The sequence below is a fragment of the Telopea speciosissima genome, chromosome 4, assembly GCF_018873765.1.
Source record: "Telopea speciosissima isolate NSW1024214 ecotype Mountain lineage chromosome 4, Tspe_v1, whole genome shotgun sequence".
NCBI classification, from domain to species: domain Eukaryota; kingdom Viridiplantae; phylum Streptophyta; class Magnoliopsida; order Proteales; family Proteaceae; genus Telopea; species Telopea speciosissima.
Genome location: NC_057919.1, coordinates 8,480,944 through 8,507,285, shown reverse-complemented (window position 1 = coordinate 8,507,285; position 26,342 = coordinate 8,480,944). Strand labels below are relative to the sequence as shown.

The following is a 26,342-nucleotide window of genomic DNA, read 5'->3' as shown; positions in this document are numbered from 1 at the left end:
CGAGGAAAAAATCATTTGCAGTGTTCTAATCGGGGGGTGCATTACAATGCAGGCATGAGAACTCAACATGTGGAAGATGCGACATTCAATAGTGCTGAGCTCGGGAAGAAAGAAAAAAAAAAAAGAAAAAATAAAAACTGCTTTACATCTAGTTCACACCGATGGATGAAGCTTCTTCACGTGTCAAGCTCTCAATGCCGCATTGTAATTCACCACCAGATGCCTGCACTGTAGAGAATTTTAATCCAAGTTTCGAAACAGTGTAGTCTCAAAATCCCCTAAAATCAGCCCTTATATCTGAAAACTCATTGATTATAGGGTTTTGGATCATGAATCGGCTGGATCGAATAGATCATGATCAGTTTTTATTCTAATAAGTTGATTCAACCAATCTGATTCTTGAAATTGTAATGCAACATTGTTTCAGTAACCACATGATCCCCCTCCCAAGGTTTCAAGAATCGGGATCTTATTGGCTAATTTGGATCAATCGATTTTGATTCCAACTAGTTCATCTAATATAATCTTTATATAGAAATTAGTCTCAATGTATATTGATTTGAATCGGATAAGATTGGTTAGATTTTCAATTATATGTTTAAAAATCTTGTCCTCGTCTTTGCACCAAAATTAAAAAAAAATTGAAATTGAATTATGGGAGAAAGAACTATACTTAGTTGTGTGGGCAGTGTATATTCCACACAGTCAATCTCTTAATCCTTGGATTGGAATCATGGAATAATTCAATCAAAAATAGGTTTGTAAACAAATCCTAAAAATGGTTTAGAAAATTGGAATCGAATTACCAATTACACTCGAATCAAAAGTATCAATTTCAATCAAATCGGAATCGGGAATCAGCCGATGCCAATTCTGATTGATGCCTACTTGATTTCTTGGGTTCAGGCTGATTCCCTATTGATTCCTTTTGAATCAAAATCGGAATCGACAAAGGCCAATTTTATTGCGGATTCCGTTTACTTGAACCATGATTCTAGGCCATTGGGTGACCTTGTTTTGTTAATTACTATTGGCTTCCTTTGCAGTTTATCCGGTCCATCCAATTAATTGAACCAACATTCCGGTTGGCCCAAAATAAGCTTGGTCTGCGATAAGCATGTTCCATGAAAATTGAGAAAAATAAAAGGGCTTACAATGGAACTCAATAAAACTTTAGGGACCTTATTGTATATAATCATAATCACTTTACAGTACATATTTAGACTATCGCCTATAGACTATTATTTGAGAGTATAAAAGCCAGCGAAAATAGTAAAAAGCAAATAAAGACCGAAAAAGAATTTTCCCGTTTAAGGTGGAATCAGGCACCTACGATTCTATTGTTCCGTTCTCTTTCTTTTCCTTCAATCCATCTTCTCTCTTTCTAAATTACTGAAAAAAACCTAACAAATTCATTTATACCTCAAAGATATATTCTTCCCTTACCTTCAACTCTTTCTCTGATTCCTAATCCTTCTTCGTTCCTTATTTGTTCTATGTTATTGTTGGTCTTTCCCTAGCTCATCACCTTCTTCTTCAATTCCCTTATTGGTAGATCTGATTTCGATATTTATACGTGAGTTAGGGTTTTTTATTTTTTCGCTTTTCTCGATTTTTTGTTTGTTAAACACCCCCCCCTTTTTTTTTTGTGATAAGCCTCCCGTTGTGGGGAGGGCTAGCATGGGTGGTGAATCGGTTGATAGTGATTCAGGCAAGGCAAACGATTCGAACGTTGATACTGGTGTTACCGTTCATATCCGATGTTCGAACGGTTCAAAGTTTTCTGTACGGACTATCCTTGAATCTACTGTTGGAACATTCAAAACTGTTCTGGCACAGAATTGTGATATTCCAGCAGAGCAGCAGCGATTGATTTTCAAGGGTCGCATCCTGAAAGATGATCAAACCCTAGAAAGCTATGGTATGTTTATTGTTCTGTATCTTCGGGTATCCGCACTACCTAACTAATACCTGCTCATCTCATTTTTTTTTTTTCCACCTTACATATATGTCCTGCTTAATTCGACTAGGGTTTTGTTTGATCTCATTGAATCTGGTATTTTTGGCAGTCTGATCAGGATAATTTCCGTCCTATTTTGTTGATATGATCCTTCATTTATTTATAACTTCAAAACCCTGTATCAGTGAATGCTCATGCATGATTTTGTTAAGCTCCGGTGCCCTAAATCTACATGTTCTCAGAATTTAGGTTTAATTTTTTCATAGTCTGAGCTAGGACGTACGTAGTTATTTTTCTTTGCATCTGTAACTTGAGGTGGTCTAAAGGAAGCTACAGAAATTTGAAAGCAATACAAACGAAGATGAGAACAAGGATTCGTTGCCTGTAGACTGTGAAGAACGAGAATACTCCCTTCATATGATTGGACTTATCAATATTAGTGAGCAAGGTGATACTCCCTTTATGTGATTGGATTTATCAATATTAGTGAGCAAGGTGTTCAAAACATTCCCAATATTCTAGGCTTGTTGGGCATGGAGACAATGTCAGAAGCTAGCTTATGTACATCTTTAAATTAGCCATTAAATTTATCGACAACTGGCCAAATGTTTATGGGATATGGGCGGGGAAGTCAGGAGGCTGTTTGATTATGTGCCTTCCCTTCATTGGATGTTTTCTCTCTCTTGGCTGATTGTTATAGTTGGAAAGTAGTGGCTTTAGTTTTTTTGGCATCCAGATTTGTAAAGGGAGACTTTGACCTTCTAATCTTTCATTTCCTCAATTTGTATAATCTGCCTTACAACTGCATCTTTCATCTCTATATTTCTCTTCTGTCTGTGTGGTCATATTTTGGTTCCGTATGTAATTCCTCTTTTTTGTGCAGTGTTTTTAAAGTGAAAAGTGCGATCGAGGTGCTTACCTTTAGCTGAGGCACGTGCTTGATTGAATTGAATTGCCACATTTTCAAAAACAAAGAAAATGTTAAACCATTTACGAATAATTTTAAATTACAAAAAAAAAAGTGTCAATATGTGACGTTGTATGGTAGAAACAGAATGAAAGGAAAACCAACTTAGTACCACTATTGAACCATCTGTGAATGCAAATAAGATAATGGTGTCATTCCCTTGAGTGAAGAGTGCTTCCTGTTGAGGCTGCTCTGTTTGAAATGATACGGCTTAGAATTTGGTTATTTGATCAAAACAGCAGCCGGGAATGAATTACTTGAGGCTGGGGAAGGAAAAAGCGGACAGAATGCAGAAAGATGGAAAGAGAGGAAGCATTGAAGGGGAGAAGACAAAAAGATTATTTGCTTCGTTGTGGAATCATTTTATATGCCCCCATCAACTTTTTGGTTGAGCCCGTCACCTTCGTGGTATTTTTCATTGGCCCCTGTTGCACGGTAGGGTTTCTGTAGGCTATCAATTGTCAAATGTGTAAAGAAAGAAACCTAAACTAATGCATGGATCAAATATAGGTTAGGAACATGTGCACTAAAAGAAATTCCCTATATTATAACAAAACAATGAGTAGATTATGCATGGTAGGAGCTACCCATCACTCAGGCTCCATGGATGTCCCGCCAGCCTGAACTTCGGTGCAAAGAATAGCACATTGGCAAGTGCTTGTGTGAAGCTTTTGCCTTACTTGTCTTGTGCTCTTCAACCCCTAGACTTGGAGTGTGGTGGTAACATCTACAGCTTAGAATTATTGACACACACCAGTTTTAGTTCTACAATTTAATTTTTTCAGTAGCTTTACTCTATCTAGCTTGACAAAGTTTCGAGGTCTCAAACAACGAGAGAGGGTTGTGTAGAAATTGTTTCCTGGTAATTAATGGGAGTTTATATGTTCCTTAACAATCTTAGCGAGATCTGATGCAAAACAGTTCCAAAATAGAGAATCGGAATTGACTCGCAGTAGCAGGATCACCCAGAACTGAGAAATATAACAGCTTAGGGAGAAAATTAATAGTTTGAGACAGAAAGATCAGAAAACTCTAATTTTTTCTGGTCGAATGCAAATCTGAACCAGGACAGTTCTGCAATATATTGTACAGACAAGTCCTAGTAGCACTAGGAAAAAAAAGAGCAGGATCTCTAATTCTAATATTCTAGAAGTACAAACTCAGTAGAATTGAACAGAAATCCAGAAATCAAATAACCACAAATATGAGTACCGAATTTTGAAGTAAATCTGCGTAGTTATGAATTATGATTACAGCAAGCTATCAGAAAAAAACTTGACAGAACAGGGGTGCCACAGGTGCTTAATAGTTGGAATAGACGGACATGTTGCTGAGAAGAATAAAACAGAAGAGCAAAGATAGAATAGGACAGGAATCAACCTGAAACCCCCTTAGAATCCACTGAAGTTTGAAGGAAAACCTAGTATTATATGTTCTTCTAGGAGAAGCTACCTGTTCTATGTTGAACGACATTTAACCTTTCCAAAGATAATAAAGTTGGCTGTTTTGGCTCTTGCTTCTTCTCAACCATGTGTTGTTCTAATTTGGCACTGGGGAGAGCTTTAGAATTTCTCTGACTCCTCACTTGCAGCTTTGTTGCTCAGACATGAAGATAAGGGGATGGAGTTTTGATTAGTGCAGGGATCTGTTTTTTGGTCCTATGAATTTAAAAAAATGGGAAGGAACTCACAGCCATCTAATAATATGCTGATTACTATCATATATTCATATCTTGTGAATCTCCCACAATGAAATTAGTTTGGGTTGGTAATTGGGGAGGTGCTAATTGTTTATTTACATGGTGGGTATCTTCCGAAAGGAGTTTGTGTTATTCTCTGCCGGAGGGTGACTGTTGCTTTGTTCTGGCTGCTCTGATACACATTCTTGTTTTCTCAATGCCGCTTCTTTAAAGGATCATTGTCATTGTCCCTAATTTTTTGGACCATATCTTTATCATAATACCTTTATTGCAGAAAAATGTTTTGTCATTATTACTAGAATCTGTGTGTGTGTGTGTGTGTGTGTGTGTGTATGAGCTTGTGTGTTCTGCCAGTATTTCTACATTTTGGTGGATTGCTTTCTGTGAGACTGACCGTTGGCACACAATCTCAACGAGGAATTGACCATTTTACAGTCTATGGACACTGACATGTAATGGTCAATATCTTCATTGAGATGGCCGAGGAAAGGTCAATTTAATTTTGGAGCTCACTTTCTGAGATTGCCACTTGCCTCTTAAATGCCATAAGCAACCATTATTTTGAGGAGGTTATGTTTCCACATCATAGTGAAGTATGACACTTAACCCCCTTTTCTTTCATTTAATGCCTATTGGTGTTCCAAAAGTCCCTTTTCGTAGTCCTGGAGAGGAAGATGCAGCTTGGGTTGACGTATGGTGCGACTTGTCGAACATATTGGGTTATATGGGATTACCCTATTCTCTCCCTCGATCGCGATATCCTCTGTTTCTCACATAGAAATAAAGTTAGGTCTCACTGCCGGAACTCCCAGAGCTCGGGGAGCTAATGTAGGAATGCTGGCATTTTCGTTCTGTTTTTTGTTAAAAGAAGAAGAAACTTTTGTCCCGATTAGACTTTCTATATGTTTGGTCTATTCTGCTGGATCTTAGTAGGCTTTTTTTCTTTAATGAAGTCTTATGAAATGGAATCTTCACATGACTTAAATTGCCACAAAAAAAATAAAATTCAGTGGTTTTTATTTGTGGGAATAATCTGGAACTTTAGGAGGCATATCTGGATCCAGACATGGGTCTCATTGGCGTTTTTCTTTGGTTGTTTGGCTTATTGTTGTCCTGTTTTTGGTACTATAGTTTCTTAACTGTATTCTTGTTTGGTCTTTTTGATGTATTTAGTAGCACATATAGGTGTTATATATGATTTACCTATAGAAAGTGTGAACATTTATTAGTTATACAGATATAGATAGAAGTTCTGGGAGAAATATTATAGTTCCATTTTTTGTAAATATTTATTGCAACTGTATTTTTGTCTACAAGTTACTGCTTTGCCTGACTATAATTTATTTCCAAAATCACTTTAACCCCATTTGAAAATAACCTAACTGCATTTTATTTCGTTAAATCCTGTCTGATCTACTGTCCACACACTGCCAACAAAAGCTGACTTTTTACTTGGGCTTCGTTTGTTTCCATGTAAAATGGAAGAAAAGGAATATTTCCCTGTAAAATAGGATTTTCCACTTGTTCTTTAATTTAAATAATAAATAAAAAATTGAAAAAGTTAGATGTAGAATATCATGTGTGGAAAATTTTACGAGAAGCAAACAGGGCCCATATGAGACTCAAGTCTCTTCTCAAATAAATGGCATTGACGATGCAGTTTCTGGTTTGCTATTCTACTGATTCTAGTTTGCCATTCTATTCTATTTAAGGAAATGTAAGCAATTCAAAACTGAAGTATGATCAAAATTTACTATAAAATATCCGCACCAAGCAATAATTACAAAACATTCTCATGTCATGTATAACGTAAAGATAAATAAAATAAAATGAAATTTCTTATGCTAATGCATCAGCTAGTCCATTGGTCCCAATCTGCTTTCAAGTTTCAGCATGATGTGGTCTGTTGGAGTCTTCATATAAACATCTTTAGGCCCTATCCAATTGTTGACCCTTGTTGACAAAGGTTGAATGCTGCCGTGGCCTGCTGGGGAAATTGGAATTTCGTTGCAGCTGATCTTTTTGAACTTATTTTACAGAATTTAATCAGCACCGTTTTACCCATAATTTTCTATCTAAAACTTAAGACTTCAGGATTTTCTCCTTTGCTGTCCTATGTGATGCAGGTGCACTACCTTGGACTGATCCAAACCCGTTTGGGAACCCAGTTGGAGATGAACCGGGTCCAGTTTGGGTTTTTGGATTTAGTAGAATTTTAGGAATCTATGTTATTTGGGGAAAATAATGTCTTTTTGGTTTATTTTATTCTGTTAGCTATGTAGGATATTTGGTTTCTCACTTTGTTCTTTATTTAAATTAGTTTCCTTGTTAGAGAGTTATTCTCATTTTTAGGAGTGTTTTATTTCTCTTTATATATGATGTAATCCCCCATCATTGGAGATAGATTGAATAGAATGGAATAGTTGAATTGTGGTTTGTGTGGCTGTGCGTGTGCACTCTTCTTTCCCCTTTATTCTTCCTATGTGATCCCTTCTCTCCCCCTGCAACCTGAGCTTCATCTCAGATTTCTTTCTATTTCCCACCGATCCTCCACCAATTTTGGTATCAAAGCCGAAGGATCTATCATCCTCCCCTTCCATTGATCTAATTTCCTCCCTCTAATCCCCTTTCTCTTCTCTACCTCCTTCCTATTGTCCTTTTTCTCCTCTGAAAATATCAATCGATTCCCCTAGGACTCCTCCAGTAAAAACAAAAGAAAAAAAGGAGAGAAGAAAGTGCGAGAGACACAGAATAAAAAAAAAAAAGAATACATACCTGGTTCAGAAGTTTTTGCAGTGGCTTCCTCGTTGCAGTCGAGCTCGAACACTTCCACAGTTCCACCGTCATTCATGCACTCCTAATTGAAATCGAAGTCCCTGCTGGCCGCCTCAGTTTCTCCGTCTGGTTCGATTGCACAGAAGACTCCAAGAGTCCAAGTTGCAGTCATTAACCTGATAACACCTTTTCTACTCCTCTCGCTTCTGATTGTTACCTTATATTTTCTTTTAACCAATTTACCCCTCCCTATCCTCTTTATACTGATTAATTCCTTTTTATTAGTTCCAAGTTTGATCCTACTGCCCCACTTATTCGTTTATTCCAATTATTCCCATATTACCCCTCCCCACCAATACGTTACATCAGACTTCTTTCTTTTCTTCTCTTTAGTTTGCGTTACAATAAATTACAATTTTACCATTGTTATCATAAACCTACTGTATCATGGAGGTTGATCAGTATAAAGGTTGTCGTAAATTGCAAACAACAGTTCGTGATTTGAAAACAGGTTGTCGGGAGCTTTCCGAAAGTAATAACACCTTCTATGATAATGTGTCAAGCATGATACAATCTTCAGAAGGCAGATTAGATGTGGAAGAAAATGTGGACAACGAAAGCGATGATCAAACTGAAGTACACGGTCCGGTCAAGGTTGCAATTAAAGAATTGATTGACGGTTCGTGAAACCCCACGATCAGATTCCCATCTAAGAGTTGTCGTTTGCTAACGACCATCAGAAGATCGTGATGGTTGATCATCAGATGATCTGGATCATTGTCCCATCAAAGTCGGTATTTGTGGATGCTGATCGAATGGTGTTGATTCTCTCGTTTTACAAAACTTGTGGCAAGTTTTTCTTAACAGTGGGGGAATTGATGCAAGTGCGCTACCTTGTGCCGATCCTAACTAGTTTGGGTACCTAGATGAACCCGGTCTAGTTTGAGTTTTTGGATATAGTAGGATTTTAGGAATCTATGTTATTTGGGGGGAAATAATGTCTTCTTATTTTATTTTATGCTCTTAGCTATGTAGGATATTTGGTCTTCCAATTCTTCCTAGTTTCCTTATTTGAATTAGTTTCCTAGTTAGAGAGAGTTTTATTTCTAGGAGTCTTTTATTTCTCTGTACATTTATATATGATGTAATTCCTCATTGTTGGTGATAGATTGAATAGAATGGAATAGTTGAATTGTGGTTTGAGTAGCCTGTATGGCTGTGCGTGTGCACTCTTCTCCCCCACCCCTTCTTCTTCCTATGTGGTCCCTTTTCTCCCCCTGCAACTCTGAGTTTCATCTCAGATATCTTCCTATTCCCTACCAGCCCTCCACTTCTATTTCAGTAGGTAGGAAAGAACATGTGAAATACACGAGAATGTTGCGACGTTTATATTCTCCCTTTTTCCTCAATAAAGAAGAATTTTTAGGTGTGGAGGTCTTGTGGATTGACATGGTTTTCACTAGGAAGCTATTTCTAGGAGAAATTATTGGTGGTGAATGTGGGTACTCATGTTCCTTTTGATTAATATGTTTGGGGAAACTAGTGGTCGACCCTTCATCTTCTTGTTAACATACACAACATTTTCCTTGCTTTACTGTTAAGCATTAAAATGTCTGGTGACTTGTATCATACCTGTAAAAGAAGGCATAAACATGAATTGAATTCATTATGTATGCTAAATTTATGTTGTTATAGAACTAATTAGGACCAAGTAGAAAATGGAATCAATCACTATCTGTTTTGTCCGACTTTATATAGTAACGAGAACTCATGCATCATTTTACTAACTTGATTAACTTAGAGTTAGTTATGTGATGTAGGCAGAGATCCAATGGATCAGATTTGTCTACGGTGATGGCCGTAATAAATAGGATATAGGGTGAACCTAGATCCAAGGGATCAGCTTTAGAGGGTAATAGTAGTACATAATGTTATCTAAAATATCAGATTGGATTTGGGATAAAATTTAGTTAATTGGGGAAATTTATAGGGCTGGATTGGATGGGAGAGAGAAGGTGTCGATGGAAACTTGATGGGAGAGAAAATAAGAGCTGAGCTGTGTTCTGAACGATTTTCAGTGGAGTATAACAGCCATTGATTTAAAAAGAAGAGAAGAAAACTAAAATAAATGATAATAGGATGAGATCTGATCTAAACAAGAAATTACAGATCTAAATAGAATCAATATGATAAAAACAATAGAGAGAAATATTAGGATATAAAATAGGACAGAAAAGGAGAAAGGAAGAGATTATGTTAGTGAACCCACTCAACAATAGCACAAAGCTTGCAAGAAAAATCGCCTGTCATTGATAATTTCTTGTATGTCACTTATATAAAGTACCTACTACAGACAACTAACTTGATACCTAATAACTATGGCGCTTCAGTCAATGTAACCCTAAAAGCCCATCAAGCCCAAAAAATGGAATCAAAACGATCTCTGGATTGATCAGAAGATCCTGTCAATTGGCTAGAAGGGCTAAGCGGAGCGAAAAAGGTTTTCCATGGGATAGGAAATGAAAACTATTAGCCCTACACGAGGTTTGTACTTTCTGATATTGTTACAAATATTAACAGGAGATGCATCAATAGCTCTTGGTTTTCAGTTATGGTGAAACCCGGGGGGGGGGGGGAGACAAGCTACCTTTAACTATGAGCCTCTTTCCCTTCTTCCCAGCTCCCCAAAAACCTTCATTTCTCGTGAGTTTCTCGAGTGTGACCTTTCCTCTACTAGAAAGTCGCACATTTGTCCAAGGATTGGGAGAACCGGGAATGGTTGAAACGAACAGCCCAGGGTCAGACTACTCAAGAAGATCAGCTGGCCCGGTTGTTTCCCTTCCTGTGGCTTTCTCAGATTCTGTATCCCTCTCTCAGGCGCTCGTATAGGTGCCCTCTAAAATTTCTTATCCCGTTGGAGGATTCGTGTCTTATCTTGTGAATCATTTTCCTCAAAACATTGAGCTTGCTTCATGTCAGTTCAATTTTCTCATGAACCTGAATCATTCGCCGAAGCCTCCAATCATTCTTGCTGGAGAGACTTAGTCTCATTGCCTGCAGTGAAACAAGCAATGCTGAAAGGGGTTTTACAAGATCAAGAATAAAGCAGATGGATCGGTAGAGAGATACAAAGCGTCATTAGTAGCTAAACAAAAATATTGAGTTGAAACTTCCGAAAGATTTCTACCGGTTTCTAAAATGACCACAATTCATGTCATTCTTGCCTCGACTGCAATCAAAAAGTGGTCCTTAATGACATGATTAATGCCTTTCTCTACAGAGATCTGCAAGATTTTCTATTCAGCCTCCAACTCCAGGCTTCTCTACTCCTAGGAATCTTAACTTGGTATGCACTATCAAGAAAGCTCTCTTTGGGCTAAAGCAGCAAACATAGGCAGCAAGCTATGGCAACAACTGAGCATAGTTGTCGCGTCTGGGCGTCCCAAGTTGCCTGGATGCTTAGGCGACGCCTTGACAACTATGCAATTGAGAAAGCCCCTAACCTCAGTACAAAACAAACGGCTAACCCCTCTCCTTCATCTCCGTAATAATTACTTGATGTGAGGAGGTGCCATCATTCTCCTCCCTCAGGGACAAAGGAAAAGGTAACGCAAGGTTGATTAGCAGGGAGGGTGCATTTGTTCTAGTTGGCCAAGCGGCCATCCCCCATCTTCCCTAGCGAGGGATTAGTCATTCGGGGATCAGTTGATTCGCCTGCTAATGCTCCAGCTTCGTTTTCTACTTCGCTGCCTCTCTTTTGCCCAATTACCTATTCTGGGTTCTCCGGTGATGCTTCTTTAGTTTTGTTGCTTTGCAGTCCTTGTTCGGAATCATGGCTTTCCACCCCTGCTGCGAGATAGAAGGCCGTTCTAATTAAGCCCACGGCCAATAAACCAGTTACAAGTAACTACTACACTTCCACTGCAACAGAGAACCTATGTATCTCCTAACCGACTTAACTGATAAAAAAAAAAACTTCATAGTATGTTACTTGCTATCTAATGACAACTTTCATCACCAGAAAGTACCAAGCTTGCGTCTGGCGGACCAAAAGTTGTAGAAAAGCTGTTGCAAGTTATTCGAAAGTCATCATCAATATTGTTTGCTGAGCATCAAGCAATAATAGCAAGAATGTAACAACCCCCTCCAAAAAAAAAAAAAAATAATAAATAAAAATAAACACACACACACACCCTTAGGTGCCATTAGATACCAGGAGTAAACCATCCATCGCACAAAACAAGGAATCAAAGGATTTCTTTACAAATTGTAGTATCCAAATTTAAAGAGCAGTTACATGCACAGAACACCTCCATATCATCATGCTTGCTGGACTCGCACTCTGCAGACATCCAATATGGTTGGTTGCTTACAGCTACTACCAATACGTATGTGAAGAGAGACAACAGAATTTAAAAATTAGGGAAATGTATGTGGTAAAAATGTGGATGGGTAGAAACATCAAGTAGAATCCTAATGTGATAACTGGCAAGAGCCATAGAAGTAATAAGGATAAAAAGGCATCCAAAAGCAGTGCCAATACCAATCAATACTGCTGGAAACTAGGGGTACTTCAGTACCTTACTTCTGGTTTTTTTGGGTTTTTCTGCTATTATTTATATCTTCAGTCCTAGTATGTAAGTTTGTAGCAAGTAAGGGGTTAGGAGTAATTTCATAAACTCTTAACCAACTTACCTTTTATTAGTCAAACTCTATATTATAAAAGGGAGAAAGTTCTCTGTCCGGGAGTGTGGCCTATGCCAACTCTCCCATGAGTCTATCTCTCTCCTCCCTATTTGAAAAGACACCTTTACCCCCTTGTTTTAAGGAGGAGAGAGATAGACACATGGGAGTGCTGGCGTAGGCCACACTCCCGGACAGAAAACTACTTCCCATTATAAAATTAGAAGGCTGCCTGCGATAGAACTATTCTAATCTATCGCAGGCTGCTCTTCCCTTGCTTGCGGCATCTCTCTTCTTCTCTTCTTCTTCTATTATTGGTTTGATAAGTCAGATTCTGGTTTGCAACAAATATCAATACCCAAACACTTCAATCTAACAGGAGTACTTCCCTGATCATTACCAGCACCAAAATATATGACACTTCAATCCAGTAGGAGTACCATGAATAGTGCCCAAGCATGATAATGCTGTCCAGGTTAAAAAATAGGTCTGGTTTTTGAAGTAGGGGGTGCACGAAATTTAGTTATTTATTTATTTTTTATATCAAGTAGTTAGCTGTGGATTCCATGTCAAGAGTTCAAGTTTAGGAAATTATTCTTAGCTGTCCAGGAGTCCTAATTTAAAAAATATTAGGTTTTTAGGACTCAAGTTCTAGATCTAGAGATTGTCATTGGGATTTTTCCATAAATAAGTATTCAACTCCCCACGAATCAATTGGATCTCATAAACAAAAATTTGAAGTCAATATGTAACAGATGTATTTTCTTTGGGCCTAACCTATTTTTTTTTATTTCTATTTCGTGACTAGCTCTAATGGCTAGTCAATTAATAATTGTTATTGATGTTTCGGTTTTAGTAAAAAAGATCTGCGACTAATGGATTGATTTGATTTTGGTTGTTGCTAATTTTGCTGAAGTGCTTCTCTCATTCCTCACGTTAGCTCTCTCCTCTTTAAAGGTAGATTCTTTCAAATCCTAAACGTTTTCCTAGGAATCCTAGGCATTATTCTTCTTTTCTTCTACGCTCTACTTTCTGTTTACTTATGTAGCAGCTTCTTCAACATATTAACTTTACCATCCACTATCTACCCTAGTAATGCAGATTAATGGTATTCTAAGAAATACCAAAGGAGGGAAAAGAGGCAACTTAATCAGTTATCCCAGTAGCTCATCCGAGTTGACTCAGTTCTGAACTCGGTGGACCAGCCTAACCCCCATTGTGGGATAGTTGTGTGGTCTTTATTTGTTTGTTTTTAGTTAATTCCAATTCCTAGTTGAGCTAGAGTCCCACCTAATTAGAACACTATCTATTTAAGTGATTTAATTAGCTTAGACACTTTGTTTTAAGTCATTGGAACTCTATATTTAAAAGTTTTAAGTGCTTAGACTCACCATATAGTATTGCCAACCAGGCGGGCTTTCCTATTTAGTTTTTTATTCTTATTTTATTATTGTAGTGGGATTCTTATCCCTTTTTGTTTTATAACTAAAGAAGCTGTTGGGCAGTGGCCCACGATTTAGACTTCATTATGAGGTTTTGCTTCTTGAGATCCTGTGGTGATTCAGTTAGGTTATTGTGGTGAGGCAATAACTGGATGGTGGTGAATTTATTGTTCATATCCCTATTTTCTTGTATTCCTCTACTCTTTTATTTCTGAATGCAGATTTTCCCATCGGTTTCTAAGATTCCTATCTGCAGTAGGAACGAACCCTTTATCTCAGAATCCAGTCCTTGGATTAACCTAAGCGTGTTAAATTGGAACCGGAACTGAACCGAAATTAAAACCCTATGTTTCAGAAAAACGAAACCGCACCGAATAATTTGCACCAAATTTAAAACCCTATGTTTCAGAAATTTGGGTTTTAAATTCAGTTCGGTTCTATCTTAGGAACCATTGGATCGAATCGAATTTCTCATGTTAAATCCCTAGTTATTGGGAATGTGGGATTTTAGCTTATATTTTGATTATTTATTATGGTTCCATTTGAAATTTGAATAGGGTTGAGTGGGGTGGGATAATTCATAATTGTATGAACTGGTCCCACATGTCGGTGGGTTTAATGACTGGAATGGTAAAGTGGTTGGGAAACTAAACTTTACCATTTCCCCATGGTTTGGTTGCTTGATGCAGATAAGTCACTTAGAGGGCTTATTTTAGTGGAAATAAGCCTTGGGACGGGTTATGTATGTATTGGGCCTTTGATTCTATGTGTTTATTTTGTAATTAGCCAATTTAATAAAGCCTAAAATATGGGTAGAAAGTAGGAAAACAGGATTTACCTCATTAGTTTAGTTAGAGTCGTCTTTTGAGTTTGTTTTCTTTATTATTTCACTTTCCTAGTCAATTTAGGATACCTTATTAGTTAAAGATTGGGTTAGACCTTTCCTTTTTAGTGTCTAATTCTATTTTTGACTCTTCTATATAAGTTTGTAAGGCAGGCCGGCATTTTACACGAATTTGAATAATAGAAAAGTTTGCTTATGCAATGTTGAAATCCTGAGATAGGATACGTGAGAGGTCTAGGGTGAGATACCCATTCCCTTCTCCCATCCCCTTCCATCGGTTCTTGATTCCCAACCCTAAGACTGTTCGATGTCTGTTTTCTCTCTGTTCTGATCGTGTTCTTCCATAAAGTGGGGATTCATTCTACTTTGAAAAAGATTATTCAGCCTATTTGCAGCTTCAACAGGTTACTAATTTCTGGGATTATATTTATTACTTCTCTTGTTCAATTGTGGTTACCAATTTGAGATCTCATCGTTCTCTTCCTTGTTCACTGGAGGTTTCCTATTTGATCCTTCCTGGGTTAGACCTATTCTTGTTCTAGTCTTGCATCATTGCTTTTGCTCCATGGCGAGGGAATGTTCCCAAGAGTGCTTTGTGTTGCTGCTGGTGCACCAGTTGCAGGCTTGCAGCAACAACATCACCTGCACATCCAGCCATTTGCCACTGGTATTCTTACTTAGTTGCTGGGAGATGGACGGGAGAAGGCGAAGGGGGTTTCCCCATCATCAACTCTTGCTAGTATTGGGTTTATTTATTCATTCTTTTCTCATATAATTTCACATGGTTTATTAATGTTGAACTCAAATATCTCACACTTCTCTCATGCAATTTCATATGCTTTATTAATCTTCATTTGCTTGGTGTTGGGGAGTGAAGCTGGTGATAGCCCATTCGCAGAGGACTTGGAAATTGTCTCTCTACTTGCCTGATTGAAGTGTTGTGCTTGAAGAAGGGGTGAAAAAGGCATGGTATTGTAGCTCTAGATAGGAGAAGGACCCTACTAGAGGCCAAGCAACAGGATCTAAAAGGGGGCTGCTAGTTCGAATGGGCAGAATTAGGGTTTTAGGTCAATTTCTAGGGTTAGGTTTAGGAATATGGAGATGAATCTTATATAGTATTAATGGGCAGGTTTAGGAGAAGCTAATAATGTAGGTTTGGATGATGTTTAACTAAAAATTTGAATTTCAGAAAATTAGGGTTAGGGTTTCGGGTTTTGGGTTTTAGAATCTAGGTTGAAATTAGGGTTTTAAATGGGATTTAAGGGCAGGGCTTTGGATCGAATTCTGTACTAGTAGAGAACAATACTCGACCAAGGTTTGAGGGCTGGAAGTGTAGTTTCTGAAAATCCTAGGGTTTTGGGGTTTAATGGAGTTGGGGGGGGGGATTTTAGGGTTTGAGAGATGAATAGAGACAGAACTTAAGGTCGAGTGTAAAGGTTGTGGAGAGGGAGCTGTGGTTTGAATTTAGACTGAATCTAATGAAGGATGAAGGTTGGCTGGAGTTAAGGAGATCTAGGGTTTTGAGGGGATTCAAATAAAAATAAAGGGAATCGATTGGGGTAGGCTGTAGAGGATTAGAAGAGAAGGATAATTGCAGAAAATTAAACTAACTTACTGGATTGAGCACTGGAGAAGGATGGAACCACCTTCAGAGAAGATCCTCCCAGCCGTCACGGCGTAAGGAGTTGTAGGATATCCACCTACCCTTTCCACCTTGATAGAACCACGAGGATGAACACTCTCAAAGAGCAGCAGCAGCAACTAGGTAGCAAACGATTTTTTTTTTAAACTTCATAAACTGTGGGGGAGCCTCCCACGATTTAATCTTTTATAATAAAGGCCATAGGCCAAAACCTATTACAATTTAAACCAAGGTACTAAAACTCGGGTCTCGGTACCAACTCGGCTCTTGGAAAAACTGAGACGAGTCGAGATCTCGCCGAGTTGGTGCATTTTTTACCCCCAACTCGAAGCCTCAACTTTGGGTCAACCTGAGATCTGGACCCGAGATCTGAGATCTCGTCAAGATATATCAAGTTCTATTGAGTTAGGTGAGGTATTTAAGTGGTAGGTGGGTTAAAAAAATGGGTCGAAACCGAGATCCAAGATCTCACTGAGATATTGCACTTTTGAGACTCGTAGGCAGTATCGCCTCGGCTTTTCCAAAAACCGAGAAACTCGGCGAGATCTCGCGAATTCTTGAACTATGATTTAAACACTTCCTTCATAAATCACAGAAGGGTGTAGCTAACTTAAAATAACTTAAAAACTGAAAGTAAAAAGACCTACTAATCTATGGCTCCCAACCTAAGCCTACTTTCATGGCTATTTCTTCTTCTTGTTCTTCCTTCGGGTATGGACACTTGGTACTGCATCACATGGCCAAAAAGCTGAGCTTCATGCCTCAGCCATTTGCCTGGAAACCGAATACTGGACCAAAACCGAGCCGAGCAGGTTCGTTTTGAGTACCAAGGTTCAGAGCCAAATCAGTTCTTGGTTCGGTTTCAGTTCACACTAACACTCCCTTTGACCGAATCAAAACCGAACCGAATACCCGGAGCCGAACAGATTGGCACCCTTAGCTTAACCTAAGAGTTCGTGGTTCTGCTGTATCATCCTACAGTGACCATACTTGAGCCTGATCAGATTCTTTGATCTACTGTGGTTTAATTTCCTCAATTATACTGCTGTTATTTCTGCTTTTGAGATACTTATTGAACTCGAACTCTGTCAGATCTTAGAATCTGACAATCTGATCCTGCTGGAATTTTGTATCCACGTATTTGTTCAAAATCTTATTCACATCTAAGCATTTGATTCTGTTTTATTGGATTTTTCTTTGAATCTGGTTCTGGTATATTACTTTTGTTTATGATCCTGGCTTGTGGTTGGTTTGCTGAAAACTAGTGTTTGGTGGATTTAAACCTCATCACTTAGCCTTGGAGAAAGTGTTCTCTGTTCCTTGTATTTTCTGTCCACCAAGTGAAGAACCCATCTTGCCCCTGTTACCCTATTTTCTCTGAACCCTGACCCTATTTTTAGCCGTCATTATGCTGCTACGACTCTTTTTTGCAGCCTGCAGCTCTTAGTTCTCATAGTCAAGCACTTTATTGGGCTGTGGTTAAGTTGATTTTGAATCCTTTTAAGGTTACTGTTGTGGAATTTTAGTTCTACATTAAATGCACAGTTTCTCATGGCTCTCCTACATCGCTACTTGATGTAACTTGGATTCCTAGAATACTGTTTTTGGGTCACTACGGACCCACAAGAATGATAAATAAGTCAAGTTATATGGTAGTGGCAGCGTCATAATTTCTGAGATAGTTAAGACCTCTAAGAGTAAGTAAACAAGTAAAAGGATTAAATTGTAAATAAAATTTCAAGAGATTGGTCTTTATGGAATTTAGAATAGACAGGAGGACAGAAATATGTTTTAGGAACTAGGGCTTAATATTAATTTATTTTGGTCATATCAAAAGAAGGTTTCTTTTTCCCCTCGATTGGATGAGGAAGGCAGAGAACAGATCTGGCGTCCACGTGAAAGAATTCACACCTACAGGATCCACTCAGGCTGAGAATTCAGGGGTAGATTGCTAGACCACTGATCACTAATCCCCACCTAGTAAACTACCAGACCAGCAATCTGAAATTTGGAAGAGATTCTCTGAAGTTTTCCCAGACGGTATTGTAGCTGTCAGTTATGATCTCAGCCTCTCAGGTTAGCTGGTAGCAATTCACAGAAGAATTTCAGATTGAAAGAAGGTTTATCAAACTCTCTCTTTAGGGGTCCTTGGAGTCGCTGAAACAGTGTTAGTCAAGGAGACAAAGAAACAACAGCAAGAAGGAGAATATAAGAAACAAGAAGAACTTACCTTGGATGGAAGGAGGAAGAGGGGGAAAGGAACAGAAATACCTGTATGGAAAAATAAGAACTTTATCGGTCAAAGAGAGGAAAGAGAGAGGAACTCAGGCTCATACCAGTACACGGTAGCTCTCAGCAGCTTACGAAACTTGAACTTCATTCATTCTCTAAATCTATCGATGGATTGCAAGCATATATTTAAGGGAGGGGGGAAAAACCATTCCTAATCCTTATCGAAATCCAAAGCAGAGTTTGACGATAAATTGGACTCAAATATCCTAATCGATAAACAGCTTATTCTAATGAAATAGATTTTAAGTTACAAAATAACCCAAAGAAATAAATTCCTGTAGCCTACATTCAACTGCATCACTACTATAATTTTTTTGGGGACGACTTTACTTCCATTCCTAACTGATTGTTCTCTTGCAAGAGTGACTTGCTAGCAGTTTGCCATCTATTGGGGGGTTGGCACTTCATTATTGAATTTTTAACCCTTTTATGTTAACATTCGGGGTAGCCTCATAGCTTGGTTGCAGTTGCCATCTGATGTTTGTCATTGAGTCATGTCCATTGAGACCTTGTGGTCGTAGGATTGCATCTTTCAGAACTTTGCTGCCTTGTGTCATTTGGAACTCGTTCTTGAAGACAGAAATTCCCAAATTCAGGGGTTCTTTGGGCTTTAAGGTTGTGAACAAACTAACCACATTTCTTTTTCTGGTCTTCTTACTTGGAGAGTAAGGAAGTTAATATTGTTGTGTTTTGTGCATCTTGGCATGAAATTCCCCCCCCCCCCCTTTCTCTCTCTCTCTCTCTGGGTGTGGGACTGTGGGTGGGTTTGTTGTGTTAAAAAAACCTCTAGAATTCATGAGTTTCCAGTTAATGTGCCAGCTCCGTACCAGTGCCAGTTCAATATTGAGTATTTTATTTCGTTCTTGTTTTTGGTTTGATATTGAGGATGATACAATCTAATCATCAGCTGATGTCTAATTTTTTTTTCTTCTTGTTGTAGGCTTGCAGGAAGATCAAACTGTTCACTTGGTTCGTGGTTTTGCGCCTCCTTCATCTACCAATACAACTGCTACAGCCAATGTTGGAGGTGGTTCAAACACTACTCCTGGTGTTGGAAGGGGTGTTGGTTCCAATGAAGCTGCAGGCTTTGGAGGTGGTCTTGGAGCGTCTCTTTTCCCTGGACTTGGTGTCAATGGGCTTGGTGGCAGTGGGGCATCTGGATTATTTGGAACCGGACTTCCTGAATTTGAACAAGTGCAGCAACAACTGACTCAGAATCCAAACATGATGAGGGAAATAATGAACATGCCTGTCATCCAGAACCTAATGAATAACCCTGATTTAATGCGCAACTTGATTATGAGCAATCCTCAAATGCGTGAAATCATTGATCGGAATCCGGACCTTGCCCACATCCTAAATGATCCTAGCACTCTTAGACAGACATTAGAAGCTGCAAGAAACCCTGAACTCATGCGGGAGATGATGCGGAACACTGATCGAGCAATGAGCAACATTGAATCTTCTCCTGAAGGATTCAACATGCTTAGGCGCATGTATGAAACTGTTCAGGAACCTTTTCTGAATGCTACTACCATGGCTGGAGACACTGGAAATGATTTAGGCTCAAATCCATTTGCTGCCCTTTTGGGGAACCAAGGTGGCGGCCAGGCCAGAGACCGCTCAACCAACCCTACAACCGCTGGTTCGGAAACGACAACTGGTTCTCCTGCTCCAAATACAAACCCACTTCCCAATCCATGGAGCACGGGTGGTAATTGTCTGTTCTTTCCTACTTTCAAATTTCTCATTTGATCCTCACCATGCTAATAAGTTATTTATTGGAAGAAAGGGAAACATAAAAAAAAGCTGTGCCGGGGGCATAGCAGATCCTACAAAAGAGGACCAGGGTCTCTCTTTGAGGAATGATGATTCCTGATGCTAAAGGGTTTTCAGCCTTTAACATTTCAGCTAATGAATCCTTTATCTCATAAAGATGGTATCTAATTTAGCGTTTGAATGCATACAACTAAATAAACCTCTATTGCTTCGTATTCATGCAAACTAACCTAATGTACCATTTTTAAGATTGTTCTCCCCATATTTGAATTATTACTAAAGCAACGAAAGTGTATAATCAATGTAAATATGCTTATATAGCTCTTGTTTGTGATGTACTTGAACCTTCTAGCCTTATTACTCTCTAAAATAACTGCCTCCATTCTTGGTGCTTTTAATATCTAGTTCCCAACCTTCCCTCATTTGTTAATTAAATGCTAATCTTGCAGGAGGAAGTGCACAGACAAACACCACTGCTAGGTCGACTCCTGCTGGGGATGGAAGGGCACCAGGAATTGCTGGCTTAGGCGGGCTGGGTCTCCCAGAGATGGAGCGTATGCTCTCTGGCACGCAGGATGCCTCTTCAATGAATCAATTCTTACAAAATCCTGCTGTTTCGCAAATAATGCAAAGCCTCCTCTCTAATCCTCAGTACATGAACCAGGTAGTTAAAACTATGTTGTATTCTTATATTGTTTGCATAAATTTTTTATTTTTCTAACCTTGTTGCTCAACTGTTAGATTCTTGGTCTCAATCCACAACTGCGCAGCATGCTTGATTCCAATTCTCAATTACGAGAAATGATGCAAAACCCTGAATTTCTTCGTCAGTTGACTTCTCCTGAGACCATGCAGGTAGCATCATTTTTAGAGAATAACATCTGTTCAATCTGTGTTTTGCTGTTGCATTAGACATTAATCCCTGTGTGTGTATGTTAGACATTTAAGTGTTAACATAGTGTCCTTGGTTTAGCATTTAAGTGTTAAATTTTCAGATTTTAAGAATTTACAAAGTCACTGCTAGTTTAGATTGATGGTGTTTGTACTTTGTGGCAGTCTCAGTGGAAGCTTTACAGTTGGGGTTCTTGAATTGCATACGTCCTTTAGATTGATACTTGTTCCTTTTATTTCCTGCAGCAAGTTTTGTCTTTGCAGCAATCACTTACATCCCAGCTTGGTCGTCAACAATCTGCACAGTAAGTTAGCACACGTCTTTTGTTTTTAACCCCCCCCCCCCACCCCCATGATGAACATGTGAAGAAAACTGCTTTTCTCTATCTTTCACAGAAAATTATAATTGATGCAAACTGAAGTTACAATTTTCATATGATTACCTGAAGTTGCAATTTTTACCTTTTCTCTCTCAACAGCTATAGTTTGCCCTGTTTTACTTATGGTGTGAGGTGTTTTTTTTTTTGGCAGGGAACTGGGTCAGACTGGTGGGGCCACAGGTATATTGAAGAAATTCCTCATTTACCTTTACTTTTCTTGTAGAAAATCGTGCTGTCTGAGATTGTTCAATATTTTCCTCGTAGTTTGTAATTCTCAGTTTGTTGAATAGTTTCATGAGCATGCATCAATGGAGACTGTCCATCCATTGATATACCTGGAAAATCTTTTAGCTCAAAAGGCACACATATGTTTCCATAAATTATTAAATAGTAAAGATAGACACTGATCCCATAGGAGAGGTATATTTCTTGTACCATCTGAGCAGCTAGATTTTGGTCTTTGACCCCCTAGATTGAGTCCCTTGGTTTAATAGCAGATGCTCCTCATGAGCTACGTTTACATGAGAACACACTAGTACCGTGGCAGTGTTGGTAGTATCCCATTCAAATGTGTGGCTTAGGAGTTAAAATTTATCTATTTATTTTTATATTATCAAAATATCAAGTTTTTGTTTGTGTTCCTTTGTGGTCCCTGGGTGTTGTCGTCGAAATGATCTCGCAATTATAGGAACACCAAACAACATGGGATTGGACTTGTTAATGAACATGTTTGGCGGGCTTGGAGCAGGCAGTTTGAGCATGCCCAACACATCTGATGGTATCAGTTCTCCCAATTTTCTTTTCATAAACTAATGTACGTTGAGCTTTCCCTGCATTTCCGTTTACATGATTGACCCCTTCAGACTAAATTCTTTTGTTTCTGTAGTGCCACCAGAACAACTTTATGCTACTCAGCTGACACAGCTTCAAGAAATGGGTTTCTTCGACACTCAAGAGAATATCCGTGCATTGAGTGCCACTGCAGGGAATGTCCATGCAGCGGTGGAGCGACTCCTGGGGAACCTGGGTCAGTAATTTGTTATGTTTCTTGTTTCATATGTAGTCTGCTTTGCTCATGTGGACCTGTAAGATTAGCCAGTTTGGACCAGGGTCTTCTTAAAGACAGCAGCATATGCGGGCTCATCTATATTCCATTTTGGGCATGAATAAGTAATTCAAAATATATATTGGTAAAGAGTCGTAAACAAAGATGTAGGCTATGAATTATTGGACCATTAGCCCTTCTGCCCTCCTTTTGAGAGATATCTGAAGACCTGTGATCGTTTTTTGTACATACAAGCTTTTAAGGTTTGTCTTGTGAATTGATTATCTAATTTATTATAACTTTCTGTTGTTCGGATTACTTTTCCTTCTCATAACCATTTTGCTTATTAAAAATATTGAAATTTGGTTGTGGAACGTTTCTTCCAATCCCCCTTGGTTGTGCTTATTATTTCAAAAGGTCTCAAGTGGGAAGGCATGGTATGTTGATAAATATGCATGGCCAGCAGTTCTTTTACGAATCTGATTTGCACCGTCATTCTACTGAGTTAGAGTATTATCTACTCTACACACCTGATGATGTTGGAAATCTATAAATACTGGTTTTTGAACTCTGTAATTGATACTTTGTTTTCTTTCCTGGTAATGGTTCATGTTGAGTTCACCGTAAGCTTTCATGGAGAGATGGAGGGGTTCTGTCCTGTAGGGCGTGGTTTAGATTTGCTGTGTGTGTTTGGTGGGGGAATTTGTGGGTTAGGATGCTTTGAGTGGCAACAAATTTCCTGGTGAAACCAAAAATATGTTGAGGTACCTTTGTAAATTTGAATAAGTTTTGGATTTATATATAAAGTTAAACCTTGAAGGAGAAACAGAGATGGGATGTTATGGACTATCTTTTGATCGGTCCGAGATTTGCTGTTACAGATAGATAAGCGTCAGCTCTTCCATTTTTTTTGGCCAAATCAAGTCCTTCCTATGACCTTCTCTGCATTTGTCAAGGGTCACCACAGAACGTTGCAGGAGGCATTGCTGGTGCACTCCGACGTAGATATTGGCTAATACATATCAGTATGCGGGTACCCAATACGGATCTGGATTATTGGCCAAAATGTGATTTTGTTTTAGAATTTTCACTCATACTGAAAAAGGCTCTTTTCATAAAATATGTGGCTTCTCTCTTCTTAGTAAATATATTTTGGGCGAAAGTTGTGTAGAGGAGTGTGCACTCTGCATCCGACAGAGGTGGGCTAATTGATAAAGATGGAAATTTCATGAATTTGATTGGCTCCTCTCCTTGGAGGGCACCCACCAGATGCCCAATGAGTCCCCAAAGGCTTGGCTGTGCTGGACACATCCTGATAGCTGACTGAGCTTGCAGCGAGATGTTTACGGCACAATCCAGTCGTTGGGTGCCTCATTGGGCACTCATTGGGTGATGCTCTCCAAAGAGAGGAGCCCAATCCAAATTTCATACACCCTCGCATAGAGGAAAAAAAATCCTCTGCAATGCCCTAATCTTGCGGTGCATTGTAGTGCGGGCCTGAGAGCTCGACACATGAATAATGCGACATCTTATGGTGCTGAGCTCGAGAAGAAAGAGAAAAAAAAATTGCTTTGCATCGAGTATGCACCATTGGATGAAGTTTCTTCAACGTGTTCAACTCTCAATCTCGCAGTGCAGTGCCCTGCAAGATGTCCACACTATAGATGATTTCAATCCAATAGAGACCTCTTCCCTAGACTTTTTTACCATATAAATCTTAATTAAACATTTCATAAGTTTATACTTTATACATATGATATACTAAATGAAACATTCCATTAGTTTATATATAAAATCCGTCTAGATTTTACCTATAGAAAAAACAATCCGTTCAGACTAGAACATGCATACATCATTGCTCTTTTGCTCCTTGCAATCCCTAATATACCCCTCGTAGTTCCGAGTCTTGTGAATTCCCTACAAAACCATGGTTCATATAGGTTCAACAAAGTGAGATTAAAAGAACAGTAGTGAAGCCCATCCTGCCTCACCAGATGATATCATATAGCTTCCATCATAAATTACAAGACTTGATTCTCCTGCTCATAAGCTATGGTAAACATCTAGGTCTCACACAACATCAGCCTTACACTGAGGGATTGGAATAGGTAAGCACAAGGATGAATTCATAATCCCATTTTGAGATAGTTTTAACAATCAAAGTTGGGTTAGGTTTTTGTTGGCTTTGGCTCCATTTTGAGATAGTTTTAACTACCAAAGTTGGGTTGGGTTCTTATTGGCAGAAAAGAACCTTATTAGCCGATCCGCACTCGACACGAGTTCAGATTTGCTCCCTACATAGGGACGGGTGGGGACAGATCTGAACCCTCCATGGGGGTGTGGGACCCATGCCCCATGAAGGGTCAGATCTGTCCCCATCTGTTCCAATGTGGGTAGCTGATTTGGACTCGACACGACACATCCAATCCAAATAATATAAAGGGAAAATTACATGATTAGCTACTTTTGGGTTTTTATTTACAAAACTGTCCACCCTATGTTTGAGTTAACAAAAATAGACAAAAATAAGTTAAGGTCTACAAAACTGGACAAAATAGCGTCTCTCCCTCCTACGCTTAATTTTTTAGACATTTTACCCTGTCATTGCCTTCTCGCCCAGGCATCCTCCGTTCCTTGCAACCCTACCCTTGTCCCAGCCACCGCCATTCTCTGCTACCCCAAGTAACAGAGGAAAAAAAAAGAGATTTTTTCAAAGGGAAACTACCGAGGAAGGAAGGAGAGTCACTGTTTTGTCTAGTTTTGTAAAACTAAACTTGTTTTTGTTTAGTTTTGTACTTTTGTTAACTCAAACATAGGGTGGACAGTTTTATAAATGAAAACCCAAAAGTAGCTAATCATATAATTTTCCCTAGTATAAATGGAGATAGCAAGGGCTCGAGAGTAGGTAGAAAAGAACAATCCTTGGATAAAAATACATCAAAAAATGATTCACACAAATATTTAGGAGGGTGTTATTTATTTAATATATAAATCTAAATATAATCGGTAAAGTCTCGCTACAAAGTTTCGGAGGGAGACTATTTTGAACCAAAATCAAACTATTTAACTAAATGGGTAAGGTTGTTAAAAGATGCGGTTCGGTTTATTGTGTCAGAGATATAAACCAAAACCGAATCATTTAGTAGACGGTTCCATGTAATGAAACAAAAATTAAACCGTTATACAAGTTACTTAAAAAATGTCGCAACCAATAACTTACTTTTATAGAGAAAAACATAAGCAATTTCATCAATGTGAGAACGAGGCCATGAGGCCATGAGGATGTCAAAAATGTAGGATGGTTTTATTTATTTAATGGAGAAAAGTTCTTTGTGGGAAAGTGTACCACCCATGCCCATACATAAAGGGGGGTGAAATGACCGCCCCACCCCCATGATGCCAACACTCTCATTGGTCCCCTCATGTGTAGGAGCCACGCTCCCCCACAGAGAACGTCAATCCTTATCCTTATTTAATAAAAGAACAACCCACTGCATGAAGCTCCCACTACTTTAGGATCTTGGAGGGGCAAATGTACACACCCTTATTTAATATATAATTTTTAAATATAATTAATTAAAATGGTTTTATTTTTTAAATCAAAACCAAACCTTTTAACTAGACGATCTCATTTTTAAAATCAAATTCGATGTAAACGTATCGGTTCAGTTTTGGTAAATGGTTTTATTTTGGTTTTGACACCTTACTTGGTTGGCTTTAAAATTTTCAAAATCTATTCTCGCTTCAAAATAGATGAAACCACTAATTTTTTCCCCTTTTAAGTTTTTATGATTTATGAAACAAAATAATTGAGCACACGGTTTCCCGCCAGTATACTGAGGTTAATAATATTAATCGTGTGATTAATGGTTAATCGTCAAAAAACTTAAAGCAATAATTAATTACAGAAACCCAAAACAAACAAATTTCAGTTTCTTAAACG

General features: G+C 38.6%; 1 protein-coding gene across 1 annotated transcript; it reads left to right on the top strand.

Moving 5' to 3' along the window:
- The first annotated feature begins 1,455 nt into the window (after nt 1–1,455).
- Nucleotides 1,456–22,715, top strand: LOC122657328 (ubiquitin domain-containing protein DSK2a-like). The gene is made up of 8 exons (XM_043851996.1): nt 1,456–1,921; nt 19,245–20,018; nt 20,533–20,747; nt 20,825–20,938; nt 21,221–21,279; nt 21,506–21,534; nt 22,043–22,132; nt 22,241–22,715. Exons 1-8 carry the CDS (start codon nt 1,681–1,683, stop codon nt 22,387–22,389), a joined length of 1,671 nt encoding a protein of 556 aa, XP_043707931.1. The 5' UTR covers nt 1,456–1,680; the 3' UTR covers nt 22,390–22,715.
- Nucleotides 22,716–26,342: the final 3,627 nt, after the last annotated feature.